We start from the raw sequence: 20429 nt of genomic DNA on the forward strand, positions 1-20429 counted from the left end.
CTGCTGAGGCCCCCAGCCTGGGGCTTGCATTCTCTGGGCTCTGAGCCCTTTCTGGGCTCAAATCCTCCCCAGACTTGCTGGGGTTGCCAGCAGTGTGACACAGATATTACCCCCAGGGAGGGAAAGCTGGCCACCTGTCACTGCTTCTTTAGGGAACACAAGCATTTCAGTCCTGTTGTTAGCCCACGTAATTCAGTGCTTTTAGCTTTTCAAAAGGGTGTCTCAGCTGCTGCTGGACAGATGTGCAGCTATCTGAGAGAGCTGGAGCAGAGGGGAGGCTGCCCTGCCCGTCTCCTTCCCTAGCCAGTGTCCCAGCCCCTCGGGTAATGGGACCATGAGCCCCAGCTGCCATGGTACATAGCCTGTCAGCTGGCAGTTCAGCTCCTGGAAGAAGCTGGGAGGTGTCAGAGACAAGCCCGCACCTTCAGAAAGTCACGTTGTGCTGAGAAGACACAGCACAGCCCCACGGGAGCGTGACCGTGGGCTGCAGAGGGTGACAGCCGGGCCGCATTGCCGGTGGCCAGGGGGGCTGAGGCACACCTGGCTGTGCCTGTCACGGGCTGCTGGTGGCACAGCGGCGCTGAGGACGCTGAAGGCGGGCGGCTCTCTGCCGCTCGAACAGGTCGCTGTGGCCACACCAGGCTCCAGCCGAGTGTGTGTCTGCCCACAGCCGTCTCGGGGCTGGGAGGTCCTGAGGTGGGGAAAACCATTAGGGGGACATCTGGGGAGTTAAGGAACAGCAGGGCATCGGTACAGGGCTCAGGGAGCTGCCGAAACGTGAGGGAGCACCACGAGCTCCCCGGGACATTTGGGGGAGCGGGGGAAAGGGGCTCGGGGAGAATGGGCTGGTGAGGCTGTGGTCTTGACTCTTGCCATGCTGGTGCAAACCCGGGTTACCTCCAGCAATCGGAGCGATGCCCAGATGTGTGTGGAGCGAATCAGCCTGCCCCCCTGATTCTTACGGAGCAGGGCAGAAAAATACCTGACTGAGCCAGCAAACGAGCTGCTGTCCCTGAGGTGCAGCCCCCAGGCCGGGCTGCCGGTCCCCGCAGCACCGGCTCGGGCAGCGAGAAATCGCTTTTATCCTTTTCCTTTAAACTCTGCTCGCTGGCACCGGGTCTTTCCCTCGCTGGGGGAGTGGGAAGGGCTGTGCCCTGGGAAATGCAGCGATCCAGAGAGAAAGGCGAGAGTTTGTGCCGCGCTCTCGGAGGCAGCAGGAGAGGCAGTCACGTCGGGAGCAGCGGCGCGGCTCCCCTCGGCCAGCCCTCGAGCCGCTGATCGCAGCGGCGCCGATCGAGCGCGGCTCTGCGGAGGTGCAGCGGCTCCGGCCGCGCCGCTCCCGCCGGCTCCGCCGCGCCCCGCGCACCGCCCGGGGCTCCGCGCTCCCGCCGCTCCCGCCGCTCCCGCCGCTCCCCGGCCGCGGCCCGGCCCGCCGCAGGGCCGCCCACCCGGCCACAGGCCGCAGCGGGGCCGCCGAGCGCTGCCGGCCGCCGTCATGCCCGCCGCCGCCTCTCCGCTCCCGCCGCCGGCGCTCCAACTTGGCGGGTGAGCCCTCCCTCGGCACGCAGGTAAGGACCCGCGTACGGCTCTCGGGTGGGGGCATCCCCGCTGGCCCCGGGCCGGCCGGCGTTCCCGGGGGGTCCCGGAGCTCGTCCCCAGGCTGCTCCGGTGGGATGGCAGCGCGTCCCCAGGGAAAGGCGGCCCCGCGCCGAGCTCGAGTTGGCGCCAGGGGGTCAGAAAATACCTTGGGGGATGTAAAAATGAAAGGTACAACCAGGGCAAATTACCTCGTCAGAGGCTCTGGGGTGGCCAAAATGTAAGGATTTCAACCAAAGTTTTGGAGGCCAGATATGTCGGAGCAATCACAATGACACCTTGGACCCAGGCTACCTTCAGGATTCCCTCCCCGGGTGGCAGCTCAGCCGCCGGCTGAAGTTTGGGGGTGGTTTTGTTCTTCTGAGAAGCCTGAGCAGCGGGAGCCGCGCCAGTGCCGGCCATGGGCGGGATGGGCAGGGGAGCAGCCCGGGGACCCCGGCACACTCCGCTGCTGTGACTTGTGCCAGCCACACGACTTCCCTGAGCTGCACCATCTCCCTGTAGCCCTGAGGATGACCTCCCATTTTGTGTCTGGGGGAAAAAGCCACTCGTTCAGGAGTTTCAATGGGAAGCACTTTCCTTCTCTACCCAGTGCCTGTTTATAATTCCTTCTCCGAAGCTGCTGCGGGTTTCACAAAAGCCATGCTGCTCTCCCAGACCCATTTTACTGGGCTGCTTTCTTTGCTTCTGAAAAAGATAAATTCCCCTTTCATTTAGCTTGGATCTGCCACCAGTAAAATCCTTTTTCCCAGGAGGAAGGTAGCACTATATAAATACCAGGGGAAACCAGAGAAGTGGGGTCTGAGCCTGCCTGCCACCCGCAAGGAAAAAAATAGCTTTGGTCTCTGAGGGATAGTTACTGGTTACTTTGTAGATTGTCAAGAGAAGAAATTACCCGAGTCAAAATGCAGTGACTGCATTTCTCTGGCAAAAGTTTCTTGTGCCATAAAAACAGCTGGCAGAGCTGAAGCTTTGGGGAGCTGAATCCACTTCACTTAGTCTCCCTGAGCCACCGTCAGAGGCAGGTAATAAACACCATTATTAAAGAATGAGTAATTTGCTGCAGCTCTAGCACAGTGAATTTGTACAGCAGATCCCTGCTTTTGCATGGTACCCAACTCCTTCCTGTTCTCAGCCCAACCTGCAGACGTCACCATCACTTGCAGAGAAGTGACCAAGTACTCAGAAAAAATTTGGCCATTAAAATCTCCCCTCTACCACCTACAAGCTCCCTGGAGCAAGCCCCAAAAGGGCCAATCCTGCCCAGCCCAGGAGCTTATGGCAGAGCAGTCTGTGGGGCCCTGGCATGGGCATGGGCACTTCAGGCCATTTTGGTTTGTCTGCCCCCCTCACAGCCCCTCTGCTTGTGTTGGGATGTACTCACATCTTCCCAGGACCATCTTTGACTTCACTAGGTAATACAAAGCTCTGACCTTTCTGCCCCTCTTTTCCTGCCTATTTTCTGAAGTTCTGGACCTGGGCCTGTGACTGGCAGGTTCCACTTGCAGGAGCTGCAACTCCATTGCTGCTTTCAGGGTGGTAATTTCAGGCAACATCTTTAGACAGGTTTTCTCTATTTGTAGAGCTGGAGATGGGCAAATGATTGGCTTTTCTGAGTAAAGGGCCAAGGCATAGCATTAGACAGGGAAAAAAAATCCTTTACAGGTTTCCTCCAAATTGTCCTTCTGTGGCTGTTTCTGTGTCAAGTGAAAAAGGCAGCAAGCCAAACACTTTGCTCAGCCTGGAAGGGAAGGCTACAACAATCCCCAGTGTTTCTTGGGTGCATCACTTAAACCAGCTTCCTTCTGGAGTGAAACACTCCAGGTATGTTTTGAAAACCAGAGCTGGTTGCAGGATTTGTCCCCAAGCTATGTGTCTGGAAGCTCAACAGCTGGTGTGAAAAACTGGCCCAAGGCACATCAGAGATTCAATGCCACGTGTGACAGCCACACTGATGCTGCTCCTGAGCTGGGCAGAGGTTTCTCTGCAAATCCTTCCCACTCTCCATGACTTCCATGGAGGCATGGAAGGACAAGAGGGTCTCCACCCAGCAGGAACATGCTGGGAGGGAAGCACCACGAGCAGAATATCCTCCCTCAGCCCACGCAGGACCAACAGTGCAGCTCACCCCGTGCACAGCTGCCTCTTTCAACACACTGTGATGCTGGATGGGAGCAAGAAGCAAGCTGAGTCCTCTCCCAGGGGGGTGGTGTCATGGGCTGGGAAGAGAAATGGCCCAAGAGGAAATGGAAAACATCCATACAGCAAATGAAGGAGCAGTCCAGAGGAGCATCAGCAAGGCAACTTGACCAGGTCATGGAAAAGAAAATGTGATATTGTTTTGTAACAGCTTTGTTTCCATACCATTTGGAAGAAAATTTAGCACTATCCTCTGCATCATCCTGGAGTCTGATATTGTGGGATTGTGGGATGGCTGGGGGCAGCTTCTGCCTTTCCTCTCATTATATTCCTGACAATAGAATAAGCCAGTGTGAACTGCCCCTCCTCAGACTCAGAGGGCACATCTCCACTTGAGTATTCCTTGGCAATACGGAATTTTGGAATATGGAAGAGTCTCGACATCTGGTTTGGATTGCACTTTTTGACCCTAGTAATAATTTTAACACCTTGAAGTTTGTCTGGGGCTGCAGATGTTTGCCAGATGGGGAGACAGCAATCCACTTATTTGCTGGACCAGGAAATTATCTTACTGCTGATAATTGGAAACTTAGGACTTGGAAAAGTAAGCTAGAAAAGTGTCATCTCCACAACTTCAGTTCACTTTTAAAGAGAGAGCAGATCATTGGCAGATGAATTAAACGTCTGAACCACAGAGGAGCCTTGTGAATCCCCAGGAGAATCAGGACACAGTAAGCAAGGTGGAAATAGCCCTGAGCTGAGACAGGGAGACATGGATAAAATAAACAGGGCAGTGGGGAGAGGAGGGTGCTGCATGCACCAGCCTTCAGGGTGCTAATGAATCATTTGAGTACGGATGTGTTCTGAACAGAGACAAATGAGCAGTCCTTAACAGACGCTTTGCATTGCCAGCTTCAGTTGATAACAGGGGGATTTTCAGGGAGATGTGAGCATGGAGTTAGGTGCTGTGGCTAAGCTGCTCTATCAGCAAGGCACAGCTGTGAAGGGGAGGACATCTTTCTGTGCCCCCAGCAACTGCTGCCACCTTGAGTGCTACGTCCCTGTCCCCGTTTTGGTCTTGGATGGTGCAAGTCTCTCACCAGGAGGAAAGGCAGGTCCCATCTGCCTGACCACTGCTGTGCTGGGTGCAGGGATGTTGAAGGGAGATCATCCCTGGGATGCAGACCTGCACATGGTCCCAGGCTGGGCTGCAGGGCAAAGGGGAACACGGCTGTCCTGGAGGGGAGCATGAGGCACAGGTCTCTCCAGCACAGGGCACTGATGCTCTCAGAGTGCTCTCTGGGGACGATGGGGAGCAGGGTCCCATAGTAACAGCAGCCATGAATGGCCTGTGGGACCTCATGAGCAGGAGAGCCTTGAAGCAAAGATGATGGGACTGGAGAAAAGGGTCTGGGTAAAAGTGCCTACTTGGAGAAGAGCATAGAGCCATTTAGGATAACCATTGTGTTCAGTTCAATACTGGGTATAAATAGTGATGGAGAAAACCTGATGTGAAATCGAGGACTAGTCATTAGCAGAGGAAAATCAGCCATGAGCAAAATTACAGTCTGCCAGCAAGAGCTTCTGTGCGTCTTTCTGCAGCAGAGAAAGTGTCTTTATAGTAAACACATCTTGAAGGACCTCTGTGATCAGTCCAAGTGGGATACTTGCTGTTCCTTTGGGCACTCTGAGCAAGGAGCCTGATCTGGGGCAAGGGGCTGGGCTGCCTCTGTGCTGGAGGCATTGGAGCCCAGGTGTCCGTGAGTTTGGCTCTCAGTGCCTCTGCTTACATGGATCTTTCTAAGTAGGTTTTCTACACTGAGGGCAGAACGCCAATGCCCCTCTCCCCAGAGAGCAGTCTCAGTGTGATTCCTTAGGGTGGTCCTGAGCTGAGGAAGAGAAGGTTGAATCCCAAACCCAGTCTCAGCTCATGTTTCTCCAGACAGTGATTTAGATGCTGTAGCAGGCAGGGGAATCAGTCTCCTCTCACCCTCAACTGGTATTTTTTGGCTCAGATGAGAAGTGAAATCCCAACAGCCTCCAAAACTGTCTTCACTGGCTAATGCCTCAAAGGGCAGGAGATGCTGACAGTCCCAGCAGCGACCACACCTGGGAGTCATTGCCCTGACCCCACTGCCTCCCAGCAACCCTGCTGGGTCCCCATACAGGAAAGTGAAGAGGCCTCTGGTGAAAGCAATCCATCAGCTTTGTTTGGTGTCATGTGCCCCTTTAAAGCCCCTCACAGGGGCTTCTTGTTGAGGGTGCTGCAGAGCTGCTGTTTGTTTGGATGCAAACCCATCAGGAGTGCTCTGAGGCTCAGGACTGTCCCACTGTGGCTGTTGGAATGCCAGAACTTGCCCATCCCTGATCCTGTCCTGGTCCACTTCCCTGGCCCAGTGCTGCCAGTCAGGTCACCCACTCTGCTGTGCCTCGGCTGGGCACCCCATGGCCACCCTGCTGCCCGGCAGCTCCAGACCAGCCGCAGGAGCAGCCCCAACCCTGCCTGCTCTCCCCCCGGTCCATGTACACAGAACAGCCTGCAGAACTTCCGACAGCACCTTATTTACTTGTTTGCGTCTCCTGCTTAAAACAGGCCATGCCGAGAGAGTCCAAACCTGCTAATTTTACACCTAACCACCCACACCACCATGTGCTTTATTTCCATCACCATCCATGCTTCCTTCCCGCATCGTAGCTCGATGAGCCCTTCCCGTACCTCTGGTGCCCGAGGGGCACGGCGGGCGCATCCCTGCCGGCTGGCTGATCTCCGGCCCGGCGCCGTGCCCTCGCTGGATGAGCCAGGGCCAGCCGTGGGGCGCTGGGGCGCCGTAGCCTTCCCCAGAGATTTGGGCACTCGGACACCGGGCCCCGGCTGTGCCCGCAGCCGCCGGCCCGGCCCCGCTGCGCTGAGGGTCGGGAGCGGCCGGGGCGGTGCGGGATGTGCGGGATGTGCGGGACTCCTAGGGGGGTGCGGGACTGTTGGGGCGGTGCGGGGCTGTTGGTGCGGGGCTGAGCTGTGCTGTTGGTGCCGGGCTGTGCTGTTGGTACGATGCTGTTGGTGCGGGGCTGTGCGGTGGGCGCTGCGCGGCGCTCCGGGGACACCTGGTGGCCGCCTGGCCAGCGCCGGACGCGGCCGGGGCGGGGGACACGGCAGCCCGGACCGCGCTGGGGCGCCGCACAGCCCGTGTGTGTGCAGGCAGCCCGGGGTGAAGGCGGGTGTTGTGGGAATGCTGCCCGGAGGCGATGGCGTTTCCAGTGCTCCCCTGCTGATGGGATGAGCACCGGCAGTGTGTCCCCACCAGAGCTGGGGACAGGGAGGGGTGGGAGCCCCAGCCCTGGAGAGCCCCTGGAACGGCTTCTCCAGGACCAGTCCAGCTCTTCCCTGCCAGCCCCAGGGATGGATTTGCTGCTCCGTACCATCCGGAGCAGTACCTCAGTTCTGAGCATAGCTGGGTCAGAACACTGCCGCAGAGAAACGTTTCTATCAGAGACAATAAAGACCCGGTTTCCACCTGGAAATTGCCCAATTTGACTTGTGATCCTTGAAAAGCAGCCCATGGCATCCCAATTCTCAGAGCAATTTAGTCTCTGTTGGAGCCAGCAGCCCTTTGGTACTGGCTTTCCACCTGTAGGAGATCAGAACAAGCATTTTATTCACTCCTTTCCAGCTCTATCAAACCAGCTGCATCAAAGGTGTGAGTCAGATTCTCTACATCACAAATGCCTCAGCTATCCTCTCTCTAATCCAAGTCCAGGCTTTGTGTCACCTTCTTCCTTCCCTCCTGGTCCTCACCAGCTCTTTCCCCTCCAGCAGCTTCATAGTCCTTTTCTTCTCCATGTTTGTGACCAGAGTTCCTCTCTGCCTGGCTCAGATGTCACTTTGCTTCCCCTGCCCCATGCCTCTTGCCCACCATTTCCCTTCCCACTGCTGTCCCCACTGTGCCCTTTTGTTTCTCTGGATACCATCTCTGCCAGCCCCATGGGGGCCATCATGTCTCACCACCCTTCCCTCCTGCCCCACATTGAGACCTGCCTCCCCCACATCACTCCCCTGACCTTTCCAGCCCCCAGCTCACCTCACCTGATGCCACAGCAGCCCTTCCCAGCACTGGTGGAGGCTTTGTTACACCCTGGGCATGAGCAGCCCCTCGATCTACACACTTGTGCTGTGCCCAGGCCAGGGGCAGCGGTGTCAGACGAGCACCCATGGGAGTGCTTCAGTGCTGACTGGAGCCAAACTGCTTTCTGCAGTCATGTCTGTGGGGCTGATGGAAGCACTTCCTTCTCCCCTTGAGCTGTGGTTCACCCTGCAGGGCTCAGGGCTGGGACATGCCAGGGATCCATGCTGCTGCACAGGGCTGAGAGGGGGCTTGGTCCACTGCTGCCAGACGCATTGTCCATGAGCTCTCACAGCCATTCCTTCCCCCCCTTTCCAAAATGACAGCTGCCCAGGCAATGCTGTGCCTCAGCAGCTCTTGTGAGATGGTTTTCTCTTCAGCAGAATCACAAGCTCGGATGCCCTGGGGCAGAGATACTGCATCCTGACTGGACCTGGGCCTCTGCTTAGAAGATCCAAAGCACCTCCTGATGGCTTCTAGGAAGGTCTGGGCCCAGGGACAGGTGCTCAACAAATCTCCTATGCTTTCCTCTTCCATCAGGAGTGGGTCCACATCTGTCCTGGGGCTATGGCAGCTGTACCTGGCCGTGGTGCTGCTTAACATCACTGGATCAGGACCAGGCATTCACGCTGTCCCCTGCCCTCAGACCAGCCAAGGCATGGCAGTGCAGCGGGACACCAATGCCCGAGGGCACCCACCTCCCCTGGTGCTGTCCCAAGGGTAAAGCCTTCAGCCAGGGTGGGCTAACCTTCTCACTCCGGAGTCTGGGGACAAGCACCACAGCCACAACCTGCTAATGAGCCCGAGAAGCAAGGCAGAGTGTTTGCTTGACAGGGCAATTAAATGATGATTGATTCCTGAACAGCTACTTAATTCATCATTAGCTGGCTTATCATAGCCGGCATCTGTGCCAAGGGTCCCTCTGAGAACTGCTGCACGGGAGGTGGTGTGGAGCTGAGATCTCTGAAATACAAAGCTAAATTTGCTACCTCTTTATTTTCGTGCCTTATTTTGGCTCATTTTACCCAGCACTTGCCTTAAGAAGCTGAGAGCACACAACACAGCTGTGCATTCCCCACTCTGCTGGGGGCTGCTGGGGAGTGTGGGGGCCCGCTCAGGCAGCTGGTTACAGGAGCAGCCGAGCTCAGGGGGAGGCAGTTCAGAGGGAGCCAGCAGCTGTCAGGCAGCAGTAGAGCCGCAGCAATGGTTCAGCTCAACTAGGGCATCGCAGGCTGCCTCCTCCCAGGTGTGCCCAAGCTGTGTGTGGATGCTTGTCTGTGCATCCTCCTGTGCACCTAGCAGCACATCTGTGTGTGTGTGCATCCTCCCGTGCAGCACATCTGTGTGTGTGCATCCTCCCTGTACACCTAACAGCACATCTGTGTGTATGTGTGTGCATCCTCCATGCACCCTGCAGCACATCTGTGTGTGTGTGCATCCTCCCGTGCAGCACATCTGTGTGTGTGCATCCTCCCTGTACACCTAACAGCACATCTGTGTGTATGTGTGTGCATCCTCCTGTGCACCCAGCAGCACATCTGTGTGTGTGTGCATCCTCCTGTGCACCCAGCAGCACATCTGTGTGTGTGTGTGTGCATCCTCCTGTGCAGCACAGGTGTGTGTGTGCACCCTCCTGTGCACCTAGCAGCACATCTTTGTGTGTGCACCCTCCTCCTTGTGCACCCAGCAGCACAATCTGTGTGTGTGCATCCTCCTGTGCAGCACATCTGTGTGTGTGTGCATCCTCCTGTGCAGCACATCTGTGTGTGTGCATCCCCCCATGCACTCAGCAGCATCTCACCTCCATTTCCTGCTGCCAGTACAGCCCAGACCAGCCCCATGGGGCTGATGGATGCTATCCAGGCTTGCTGGCACTCAATGGCCAGTCTTTGACAATTTTGTCTTTTACTGTGTTCTTGCTTTCGTCTTCTGACTTCACTCCTCTTTCCCCAAGCTTGGTTATTAACAGGCTTTCTTTCTCACCAGGCTCATTTTATTACTAGGCTTCCTTTTTTAAGTCTCTATGTAGCTAAATTCCCTGTAGGATTCAGATAACCCAAGTGGGGTTTGGGGACAGCTGCAGGGCTGGTCTGACTCTCTCCTTCCCTGCACATGTGCATGCAGGGCTGGGCCTCACCCTCTCTGCCATTCCCTCTCTAATGTCATCTCCAGAGGCTTCATGGCCCTGGTCAGCACCTGCGAACCCAGACCATTGTGTACACAGCCTCTGTGTGATGTGCTGATCCTGGTGACCGAGGAGGGGGAAGCATCTCTAACCCCTCTGGTACTGGCACCTTTCACAGTTCACCATTGTTGGAGAGGAAGGTTTCAGCCTGGCTGCTCTCCAGCAGGGCTGAGCACACTGCTGTTAGCGTGCTGTGACACTGGCTCTCATTTTCCCCTCCCCACTGCTGGCAAATGCCAGGACTGGGCACAAAGGCTGCAGTTGGTGACTCCTTTGCTCATTTATCAGAAGGTCTGTGAGATTTTCTTCTGCCCTTTTCCCTTGTCCCTGCAGTCTCCCAGGGAGAGCATGATCCCCAACTCCCAGGAGTGGAAGGCAGCAAGGAAAAGAGACTTTAGTACAAGTAAATCTTTTTTCATTCCAGAGGGTTTAGGACTAGCACAGGCTAAAGCCTTGTAACTGTATCCCTGCCCTGTCCATGCTTTGTGCAGCAACTCCAAGATCCTGGCTCTGCTCTAAGGACAGCTCCAGGACAATCTGAGGGACCAGAAAGGTTTGAGCTCACTCCACTTCCTTGGGATGAAGCCTCAGCCCTGTCCAGCCCACATTCACAGACTTCCTCATACTTGAGGAGTTTTTTCCTGTGATTTCTTTTGACTGTTACTTTTCCAAGGTATGTTCAGCCTTGGACATTTGCTGTCTGCAAGCCCTTGCTGCCTCTTCCCCAGAGCCCAGGTCAGTGAGGCATCTCCCACTAGCCCTTCTAGCATCCTCTGGGACCCAACAGAGTCCATGTCCAGCAGCAGTCCAGCTGCACAGATGCACTCCTCCCACGCTGCTTCCCTGCACCTCCCAAACTGCCTTTTAGGTTTCCAATTCCTCCCAGCTCCTTTCCCTTCTTTCCCCCTCCCACTCTGTTTCCCAGTGCTGGCTGCTGTGAGTGTGTGGCTTTTCTGAGCAGCTCTGCTCCTTCTCCCGCCTGCTGCTGAGGACCATGGGCAGCACAGCCGGTTCCACACGGGCAGCACCGTACCCGGGTCCCTCTGCTGGTGCTCCTCGGCACATTTGGCACTGGCTCCCTTCAGCAGTTCTCAGCAAGATCCCATTCCTTCCTACCCTAGCTTGCTGCCAGAATCATGTCTTGAAATAAGGCATGGACGCTGTACTAAAACTGTCAATTTTCTCTCGCTAGTGCTGGGCTCCTGCTTTGGCTGCTGCTCTCAAATGGCACTTGGTGACTCTCCTTACAGTTTTGTTAAAAAATAGGTTATTTTATTAGAAATCTAATTTGCTTGTTAAGGTAAGCAAAGAAGAGGATTGTGGTTTCCTTGTCTGAAAACTGGGATGTAGCTTTGAGCTCGTCTGTGCAGAAAATAAAACCATCTTTGCTATAAATATGCATCTCTCTTAAATATTTTGAAAATACTTAATGGCCATCTGCTGCACGAGCCACTACCAGCTTTACAAGTAAGGTGGGAGACTGTGGAAGGCAGGGAATGGTTTTAGGAAGGGAGAAGTGAAGGGAATTCACCAAAATGCACAGTGTTTTAGCAGCACGAGAGGGCTTTTGAACAGTTTCATTTTCCTGAGCAGATTTCCAAAATGTGATGACCACTGCCCAAACAATGCCAATGGACAGGTCCATTTAAAGCCATGCATGGCTCTCCATCTGCCTGGTGTGGAAGAATTTGGCCAAGGAAACAGGATCACTTGGGCTTTTCAGTTTCTGAAGTCTTCATTTTCTCTGTTTCTATTTCCCTCTTGAGGCTTAAAGCCAAGATGATGTGCTGTCTATCAGAAAACCCAGTGCACCTCAGGGACTCTTACAGCAGGAGGAAGTGTGACCCTGCTGCACAGCATCCTGCAGAGGAGTCAGTGACCCAGGTCTCCAAGGAGAACAAGAACATTTGAGGTTGCAAGGCAATAAGGTGGCATGATCTGGGAGCTGGGAAAATGCTAAAGAGATTGTAGAACCTGGGGCTCAGGGAGTGAAGAGGGCAAAGTAATTGTTTCTCTCTCCTGAGAATGCTGATATTTCACTGTACTTCTTCTTTGTTCCAAAGTGAGTTGGGAAACCAAAATAGTAAATGCTCCTCTGAAGGAATGGGGTGGAAATATTTCATCTGAAAAATTTTCATGGGAAAAAAAAATGAGAACAGTGCAAGCCCTCAGCACTCTGAAATGGAGGAAGGCACAGGGAAGTGAACTTCCCTGAGGAAGAAATCCATGTTGACATTTTTAGCTGAGGATCTCCTCTGGACTCAGCATTTTCTGAAGCTGCTGGCCCAGAGCCAAGGATGTCTGGCTGCCGATGTACCCAGGGGTGGAGCTGGTTGAAACAGCACTTTGATGTGATGGATCATTTACTCAAAATTTCATCATTTCAAAGGGATGACCAAACCCCATGGAGTCTCCCCTTTAATGTCCACATCTTTCTGTTCCTCCTCACAGCTGGCTGAGCATCCAGCACTCCCATCCCAGCCTAAGCACCACCTTCATATCCTCACAGCAGCCCCCTGGCTTCCCTTGGTGGCTCATTGCACTTGCCTCATCCCCAGTTCAGGCTTGGATGAGTCCTAGAGAACTTCCCATGCACCTGAAAGCCAGTTATGTGTATGTGTAATGTCCAGTGGGATATAATTCACCATGCAGCCCTCTGCTTTGGAGAGGCAGGGAGGCTCCTGGAATGATTGTCAGTCTCTTATCTACTTCTGTGCTGTCAGTCACAGCGCACATTATGAACCAGCAGAAAAGATGCAGTAGGTCCTTTCCTGTCAGGTTGCACATGGCCAACTTAAGATGCATTATAGATACAGCAAGTCCTCATGCTAATCCAGCCTGAATCAGATAACCTTACTGCAGGGTTTCATCCTTATCTTGCTGCCACCTGGGGAGATAGCGTCCAAGCTGTGCAGAGGTGGGGAGGGACCTTGTTTTCTCCAGTATTGCCAATTTTTTCTGTTCCCACTAGCCTCTTGACATTGGCTGTGCTTTTGTGCTCCTTTGCCTTGCTGAAATAACAGCCTGCTCCGTGCCACCCCTCTGCTCCTGCAGGATCTCCCCCCAGCACCGCCGGCAGCATGGAGAGCGTGCGTGAGCTCCAAAACCCGCTCCTGGCCAAGCCCAATGGCCACCTGGGCAACAGCTATTCCTACCACCAGCACCACAGCCAGGACTACCCCAGCCATCGCTGCCAGGGGAAACTCTATTCCTACATATTCCAAAACACTGGTGGTGCCAGGACTCACCAGCTGCTGGATGCCAGTTCCCTGCAGCTGGCTGTTGAGGCTTTGTATGGCCCCAGCTTCATCCTCGTGAAGGATGAGACTGCCCTCAAGGCCAAGGACAGCAAGATGGAAAGCTGCGAGACCACTTTTACAGAGAGCAAAGAGTCTTCATCTGAAGCTCCTGAAGGGCAAGAGGCACAAGGGTCCTGCCTGGTAGAGAGTGACATCCGCATCCAAACTGTTTCCTATGAGGTGGAGGAAGAGGAGCTCCAGGAGTATGAGGTGAGCTTGGACAGGTAGGATGGCACTAAACTCCTGTGCTCATTCTTTCTGGAATTTGGTTCAAATTCTTGATAATTTATTCTCCCTTCTTTACCCAGAACTCCCCCCCAAATCCTGCCGTCTCCTGCCTCACCAGCCTCCCTGTGCACCCAGTATTTTTTCTTCCTCCTTATAATTTCTGCTCCTTTTTCCTCACTGCTGACCTCAGAAGGAAGTCAGCTTTGCTAAGAGAAGCCTGGCTGCCTGCTGCTGGGAGCAAAAGGGATGTGGGTCTCTGCAGGACCCTTGGGAAATGGGAATGCTTTGAGAAGGGCAGCCTGCTGCTGCTGGGGCACTCGAGCTAAAGAGAAACAGCAATTCTTGCATAACAGCAAAATTCCCATGCGTGATGGCAGCAGCTGAGAGAAAGCTTTATAGATATATATAAAGACAGGATGAATCCTGCACAGGAAGAATGAGAGCTGACAAAGCAGCCTCCTTGCTGTGCTGTGCTGTGCTTGAACAGTGGTGCCAAGGCTGGGAAACATCATCCAGGATCCTGAGAGGTGGGAGAGGGTCCCAGAGCCCACTGGAGCTGCTGCCTGATGACCCAGCACAGCTCTGCTTCTTTTGGCGTGGGTGACGCAGCCTGTTCAGACAGCAGCAGGGATGTCCCCAGCTCTGTGTGCCTTCCCCACCAAGGCACATCACCTGCAGGGTGCTCTGAGGCTGGCCCAGCAGTGCCCCAAGGCAAGAGGGCTCCCCACAGCCACTGAGCAGTGACTCACCAAGGGCACAGGCCATGCTGCCCTGCAACGGAGGCTCCACTTCAAATGCTTTCCCTCGCTTCCTAAATTAGTTTAGCAAGATATTGATCTCCTAGACTCTAATGGGGATAAGTCACTCTGTTTAAGTTTGTTTAAGCTGACAAACAGTCAGTTCTACCAAAGCTGAAGATATTTCAGCTTAAGACTCTCTCTAATGCAGGGAAATCCCAGACCCCCAGCATTTGCTCTGGCAGGGAGCCGAGAATCCAATTTGCTGAGCTACGTTGTTCCTCATCAAACCATGCTGAAGAGTGTAAAATGTTTCTGAAATTTACTCCCTGAATGTGCCAGTGGGAATTGTATGAGAACATGTGATGGGATCAGGAGAGAGGGGGAGCTGGGAGGCGGGGTGCTGAGATGCAGCCTGCAGAGAGGCACGGGCAGGTGGACATGTGCTGAATCCATCTGGTTTTGCAGAGCGACTCCTCCAGCGACAGCGAAAGCGAGGATCACTTCCTGATGCTGCCCCCTCGGGACCACTTGGGCTTGGCCCTTTTCTCCATGCTCTGTTGCTTCTGGCCCCTGGGGATTGCTGCCTTCTACTTCTCCCAAGGGGTAAGGAATCCCTTTGCTTGCCTGCATGTGCCTAGTGTTACAGCAAGGGCCCTGAAAGCCTCAGCAGCCCATGGAGGTGACCAGCACCTTTCTGAATCTAAGGCTCATCTCTGTGCCATGGCCATAACTCTGAGGGTTGACACAAAGGGTGCTCCTGGATGTCTCCACAATTGTTGTGGGGTTGGAACCCCTCCAGTTCTGGTGTGGGTTACTGGAAGTCAGGCTTTTCCTTTGGGTTTTCTGGCTTTTATTTATGGAACTGGGGCTCCTCTTGGCCCCTTGCCCAGCTTCTCACTCTCAAGCCAGGTTCAGGAAAATGGCATTTTCCCACCTGTTCTCCCGGTCTCCAGTAATGTGAAGGTTCTACACCATGACCCAGGCTGAGGCAGCTCATGCCACAGGAGCCAGGCTGCTCTGGAGGCAAAGGGGAGCTTGGTGTCTGTATCACACTACAGCTCCTCTCTGGCACTCATTTCTGATGCACATTGGCTGACCAATGCCAGTCTGGCAGAGGCTGGAGAGGCAGTGGCCCTCAGGCTGCAGCACTCACAGGAGCTGCTGTGTCCCTGAGGACTTAGCCTGGAGCCTGGGCTCACTTACACTGCTGTTGACCCAGAATAATTCATGCAGAGCCAGAGGATTTACTCCACATTTGCATAGATGCTGCTGTACCAAGAATAGATGGGAGGAGGCATTAAGAAGTTAAATCAAGAGGATGGGAACAGAGGTGGAAAAATATATTACATGAGTTCCTGGCACAGAGTTGGTGAAAGGCAGGGGAAGCATTAATTGATTAGGAACCCAAGGAGCAAGGGGTCTAAGGGGTTGCTAATCATTAATTGATTAGCAACCCCAAGGAGTTGATTTCACACTTTCCACATAGTGCAAGATAGCACAGTGCACTCTCCACGTGGTGATGTAGGTGGGGCAGTTTATATCTAGTTCCATTTTCTATAACTACTCCCTTTGTTCACTCACTGAGGCAAGGACCATATCTTTGTTTGGTGTCTTTGCACATTGAGTGCATTGATGCATCCCTGGCAACTTGAACTCAAGTAGTAGGTAATAAGAGCATATTGGGGTATGCCCTGAGCACTCAGAGAAGCTGGAAGTTGCCATCCTTTTCCAGAGACATAAGGATCTGTCTCCACTGCTAGTTTCATCAGCCCTTCAGGAGCAAATAGGCTTCAGCTGAAAACCCCATGCAGGAAAAAGCCCCATGCAGGAAAAATCAGGGGGACCAACAGACCATGCCATCAAGAGTCAGCTCCCTGAGCCTAGGCAGTTCTCATTACAGCTCTGTATAGGGTGCACTGGTGTCTAGTCAGTACCACACAGCCATCACCTCATGCACTGAGGTCTCACAAGAGTCCAGCCACCTTGCTGTCTGTTCCCAGCCTCCATGGGGTGCAGTGGCCAGAAGCACTGACTCAGAAATGAAACAACTGCATGCTGGTTAAAGGCCAGGTTGGTACATGTTAAAGGCCAGCTGTCAGCAACAAGCATTTCTTCTCCTTCCAGACCAGCAAAGCTGTCTCCAAAGGAGATTTTCACCTGGCCAGCTCAGCTTCCCGCCGAGCCCTGTTCCTTGCGGCGCTCTCCATCACCATTGGCACGGGAGTGTACATCGGCGTGGTGGTAGCACTGATTGCTTATCTCTCCAAAGGGGGCCACGTGTAGCTGCCACCTGCATGTCACTGCCATCCCTGGCCACTGACCCTGCTGGGATTGAGCTTTCCTGCGGAGCACAGAGCACCGGGGCCTGCGAGGGCTGCTTGCACAGCAGGGCCCAGCATGGATGTCCTGCGCAGGTTTCTTCCTCTTGCAGACAAACAGTGGACTCCTGTTCTCCCTGAGGCTGTGGCATGTGACCATCTAACAGCAGGGAATTGAGCACCAGCCTGGCTGCTGGGACAAGGAGGAGCACATTTGCCCGGTGGAAGATGTGCAGGAGAGAAACCACACGCTGCTGCTGGGCTGGTGCAACCACCCCAGTCGGGGGCTACAGCTTCCCCTCCCAGCCCCGCAGCTGGGAGATCCATCCCTTGCCCAGGCTTGGCCCATGAAGGGTACACACAGGGAGAAGAGGGGGTATGGTGCCAGGGAATGACTGCTGCTTCTCCTGGGAGGCCAGAGTCCTGGTGGGGTCTCCAGACTCCTGTGATGGGGACAACATTCCCACTTCAGTGCCACGGGGTGGCTGACCCCTCAGCTGCAGTGAAGTAGGAGGACAGAGCATGGACAAGACCAACAGGCATGCTCTCTGCAGACAGACAGACCCCTGATCCACAGGAGAACATCCCAAGGAGGAAGGCAGGCTGGTGGCTGCACACCATCTCTCCTGTTGTTGGCACAAGCTGGTAGAGACAGCAAGGTTTTCCCTGTGTTAATAGTGACTGCCATGGTGATCCCAAGGCAGAGCCCTCATAAGGTTGCTGTCCCAGAGTGCTGGGCCCTCAAAAGTTTTGTAATGGAAATCTCTACCTAAGAAGTGTCCTGGGAGGCGTGCTGGCCTTGAAGAATTCCACTCCTTGTGCTAGGTCAGGGCCCTGCACAGAAAGAGGGATGGGAAAAAAAGGCTGACAAAACCTGCAGAATCTGGGGTGGGAGTGCTGTTTGTGAGGGGATGAGATCCAGAGAAGGAGGAGACGTGGAAGGAGCCTGAGACACAGGGTGACCTCAACACACTCCTTCCCATGCCTTGGAGAGAGGAATCTCCATCCATCCAAAAGCATCTGGTAACAAGGAAATACCAAGCACCCCCTGCCATACATCTTACTTTTGCTTATTTGTATATTGTCAGCAACACACGAAATGCTTCAGAAGTGGGTATGAAGGCAGTGGTTGCCCCAAAGGGCTGGAGCTAAGAAGCCATGCCTCACCCCCACTCCCCAGCATCCACCTTTGACCACCCTCCTCTCTCTGGCTCTCCTGTTGCCTCTTTCCCCATGTGCAGGAGACTGCAGGCAGGCTCTGGGCATCCCTCACCCCCTTCCCAGAGTTTCTGGGCAGGCTGCAGCCAGCTTTGCAAGAGATGCAGCATGTTCCTCCAGCTGGGTGCCATTCAAATGTACATTTCATCCTAAAGAAGCATGTTAATGTCTGCGATTGCCATTGTACTTGAGCCATAAAAGAGAGAAGTGCATCAGAGACCTGTACAGAAGCTGGTCTGAAAGTTCCCATTATGTTTTTTAACATGGAAGAACTAATAAAAAAAGCAGGAGAAAATACTCTGTTTGTAATAATGTGGAGCTGGCTATCAAAGAGGTGAGCTTCACAAGAGTGTCACACTCACTTAAACCTGGAGGTGTTTATGCTGTTCCTGAAGGAAGTTATAATCTAGCTGGTGTCTGGGTATCTTGGAGGGAGGTGTATTTCAGTGTAGATCACAGTGGGCAAATACCACCAAGAATGGTGGTGCAGGCTTTTTTTTCCCCTGTGTAGCTGGACAAGAATTAGGGACAGAGACTGGAGCATCTGTGTGAGTAGGAGTAGCATAAAATCTGCTTGAAGAGGGGCAGAAAAATACAAACATCAGGAGGAAATAAGCAGATCTTGCTTCTGATCTGCAGACAGAGAGGCAGAATTTGCAGGGAAGAGCTGGCATGTCCAAAACAGATGAGGTGGCCTTAGAGAAGAGTAATTATGGGGAGACTCACCTGGCACCCATGTGATTGTTTGCATTCCCCTCTCCTGCATGTGCTCAGCCTTCCTGGATGTCCATCCCTCCAAATAACCAGGCAAGGGCTCATCTCTCCCCTTCAAGTACCCCAGAATCAGCAGGGGTGGGAGGATCTCTGCTGATTCTGGTCGAGACAAAATTATTTGGGCTGCCAGACCAGAATCTACAATAAGATACAGCATTTGCTTCTGAATTTGTAATTCTTCCAGCTGGTTCCCTCCAGGGGCTTCCAAGGGTGGGGGGTCCAGCAGTCTTCAGCCCACTTCCCATGGGCAGTCCATGCCTCTGAACCCCAAACTGCTTCTTTGTCTTTTTTTAATTGGAGCTGCATGGGGAAGGAGCAGGCTAAAGGGCCAACAGAATTAGAGTCTTTTCCACTAATAGCCTGAATCCCTGATGAACTTGTCAAAGCGGGGGAGAAGGGGCTGTGCCAGAGCATCCCTAAGGGGGGCATTATGCAAATGCAGAAATTAGTTGGAAACAGCCTGAAGGGAAACATGTGGAAATTTAAATCCAAGGAAGAGCATGATCACTGCTGAATAACTTATTATAGATTCACAGCCTCTGCTGTAGCTGCCTGAGCAGAAGGGAAGGAAGCAAAAAGGCAACAAGACACAGCAGTCAGGGAAGGTTCAAGCTCCAGAAATTTGACTGAGCTTAAAAAAAAAAAAGTTAAATTAAACTACCAGTGGGTGTGGAAGAAGTGACTCTTCACCCCCTTCCTCCTGCATTCCCAGAGAAGGGGTCCCTCTCCCAGCCAGGACCCTCAGCTCAGCAGCAGAGCTCTGTAATGGTCCAGATCCCACAGGGGATACTCAGAAATTTGGGGGAAAGGAGGAATAGACTCAAGTTCTGGCCTGGCAACATGTCTAGCTCAGAAAGGAGGAATGGAGGGAGCCTGGCAGGTCACTGCTGTGGGAGGTAATGCGGAGGGCAGAAAGTGCAAAGATGATCTTTGTCTACGTAGAGGGGCGGTGACAAAGTGAGATCTCTGGTGGCTGATGAAGGAGACTTTGGGGTCTCTGAGATGGGGATGGAAGAGGGTTGGTGAAACAGTGATGCCAATGCCCATGTCCTGGCTCAGTTTCCCCACCAGTACTACCAGCCTTCATCCTAAGCCAGTGACACTGAGTGACAGATGTGGACAGTCACCAGAAAGCCCATTCCCTGCCCCCTTCCCCAAATCTGTGCACAAACACCCCTCTCTTGTTTCACACACTCTGTGGCCTTTGGCTTGCCACGAGTGCCATGACCAGGTGTCCCAGATGCCCTCCTTGCTGTGAGGACAAGAACTTGGGGACCAAGCCAGCCCACTCCCTGGACTGGTTGAACATCCCCTCCATCCCTCCCCTGCCTTGGAGATGCTCCTTGCTCAGCCAGGAGCTCAGAGCAGCACTGTCTGAGGTTTGTCTCAGGACTTGGTTTCTTTTCACAGCATTGGAAAACACATTGTCTTCCAGCTTGAGCTCCTTCTGTAACCTCCACAGCACCAAGGTGAGCACTTCCTGCAGGCCATTCTCTTCAGAAGCAGCTGAGGACAGGGTGGATGAAGCGTGGGGGTGGCCTTTGAATCCTACCCCCTTCTGCATGCAGCCAGGAAGAAAGCTGCTGAGGAAAGAAGCACCAGCCCCTCAGCACAGATCTGAGTGATCAATACATCTGAGCTGTCACCTGCTCTGCTGCCACTGCTCACCCCTGGCAATGCTGTGGTGTGCCAAAACAGTCTCACTGCCTACAAACAGGAGCTGGGGAGTACTGATGGGGGATGCTGGGATGGGGCCATGCTGGATCTCACTCCTCTTCCCACAAGGATGAGGTGAGAGGATGGCAAAGGGGGGA

General features: G+C 53.9%; 1 protein-coding gene across 3 annotated transcripts; it reads left to right on the forward strand.

The window, feature by feature from the left end:
* Positions 1 to 464: 464 nt before the first annotated feature.
* On the forward strand, positions 465 to 19342 carry SYNDIG1L (synapse differentiation inducing 1 like). Of its 3 annotated transcripts, XM_074542624.1 has the most exons (5): positions 465 to 1568; positions 8237 to 8355; positions 13093 to 13547; positions 14771 to 14908; positions 16430 to 19342. In XM_074542624.1, exons 3-5 carry the CDS (start codon positions 13119 to 13121, stop codon positions 16586 to 16588), a joined length of 726 nt encoding a protein of 241 aa, XP_074398725.1. In that variant the 5' UTR covers positions 465 to 1568; positions 8237 to 8355; positions 13093 to 13118; the 3' UTR covers positions 16589 to 19342. The 3 variants fall into 3 exon arrangements, with proteins under 3 accessions (XP_074398725.1, XP_074398726.1, XP_074398724.1); XM_074542625.1 differs by lacking the exon at positions 8237 to 8355 and having other exon boundaries at positions 13062 to 13547; XM_074542623.1 differs by lacking the exon at positions 8237 to 8355 and having other exon boundaries at positions 468 to 1568.
* Positions 19343 to 20429: the final 1087 nt, after the last annotated feature.

Source organism: Zonotrichia albicollis, chromosome 6, assembly GCF_047830755.1.
Source record: "Zonotrichia albicollis isolate bZonAlb1 chromosome 6, bZonAlb1.hap1, whole genome shotgun sequence".
Taxonomy (NCBI): Eukaryota; Metazoa; Chordata; class Aves; order Passeriformes; family Passerellidae; genus Zonotrichia; species Zonotrichia albicollis.

Coding starts and splice junctions, on each gene's coding strand:
- SYNDIG1L (XM_074542624.1), top strand. CDS start 13,119: ATGGAGAGCGTGCGTGAGCTCCAAAACCCGCTCCTGGCCAAGCCCAAT. Junction 13,548..14,770: donor AGGAGCTCCAGGAGTATGAG/GTGAGCTTGGAC, acceptor CTGGTTTTGCAG/AGCGACTCCTCCAGCGACAG. Junction 14,909..16,429: donor CCTTCTACTTCTCCCAAGGG/GTAAGGAATCCC, acceptor TTCTCCTTCCAG/ACCAGCAAAGCTGTCTCCAA.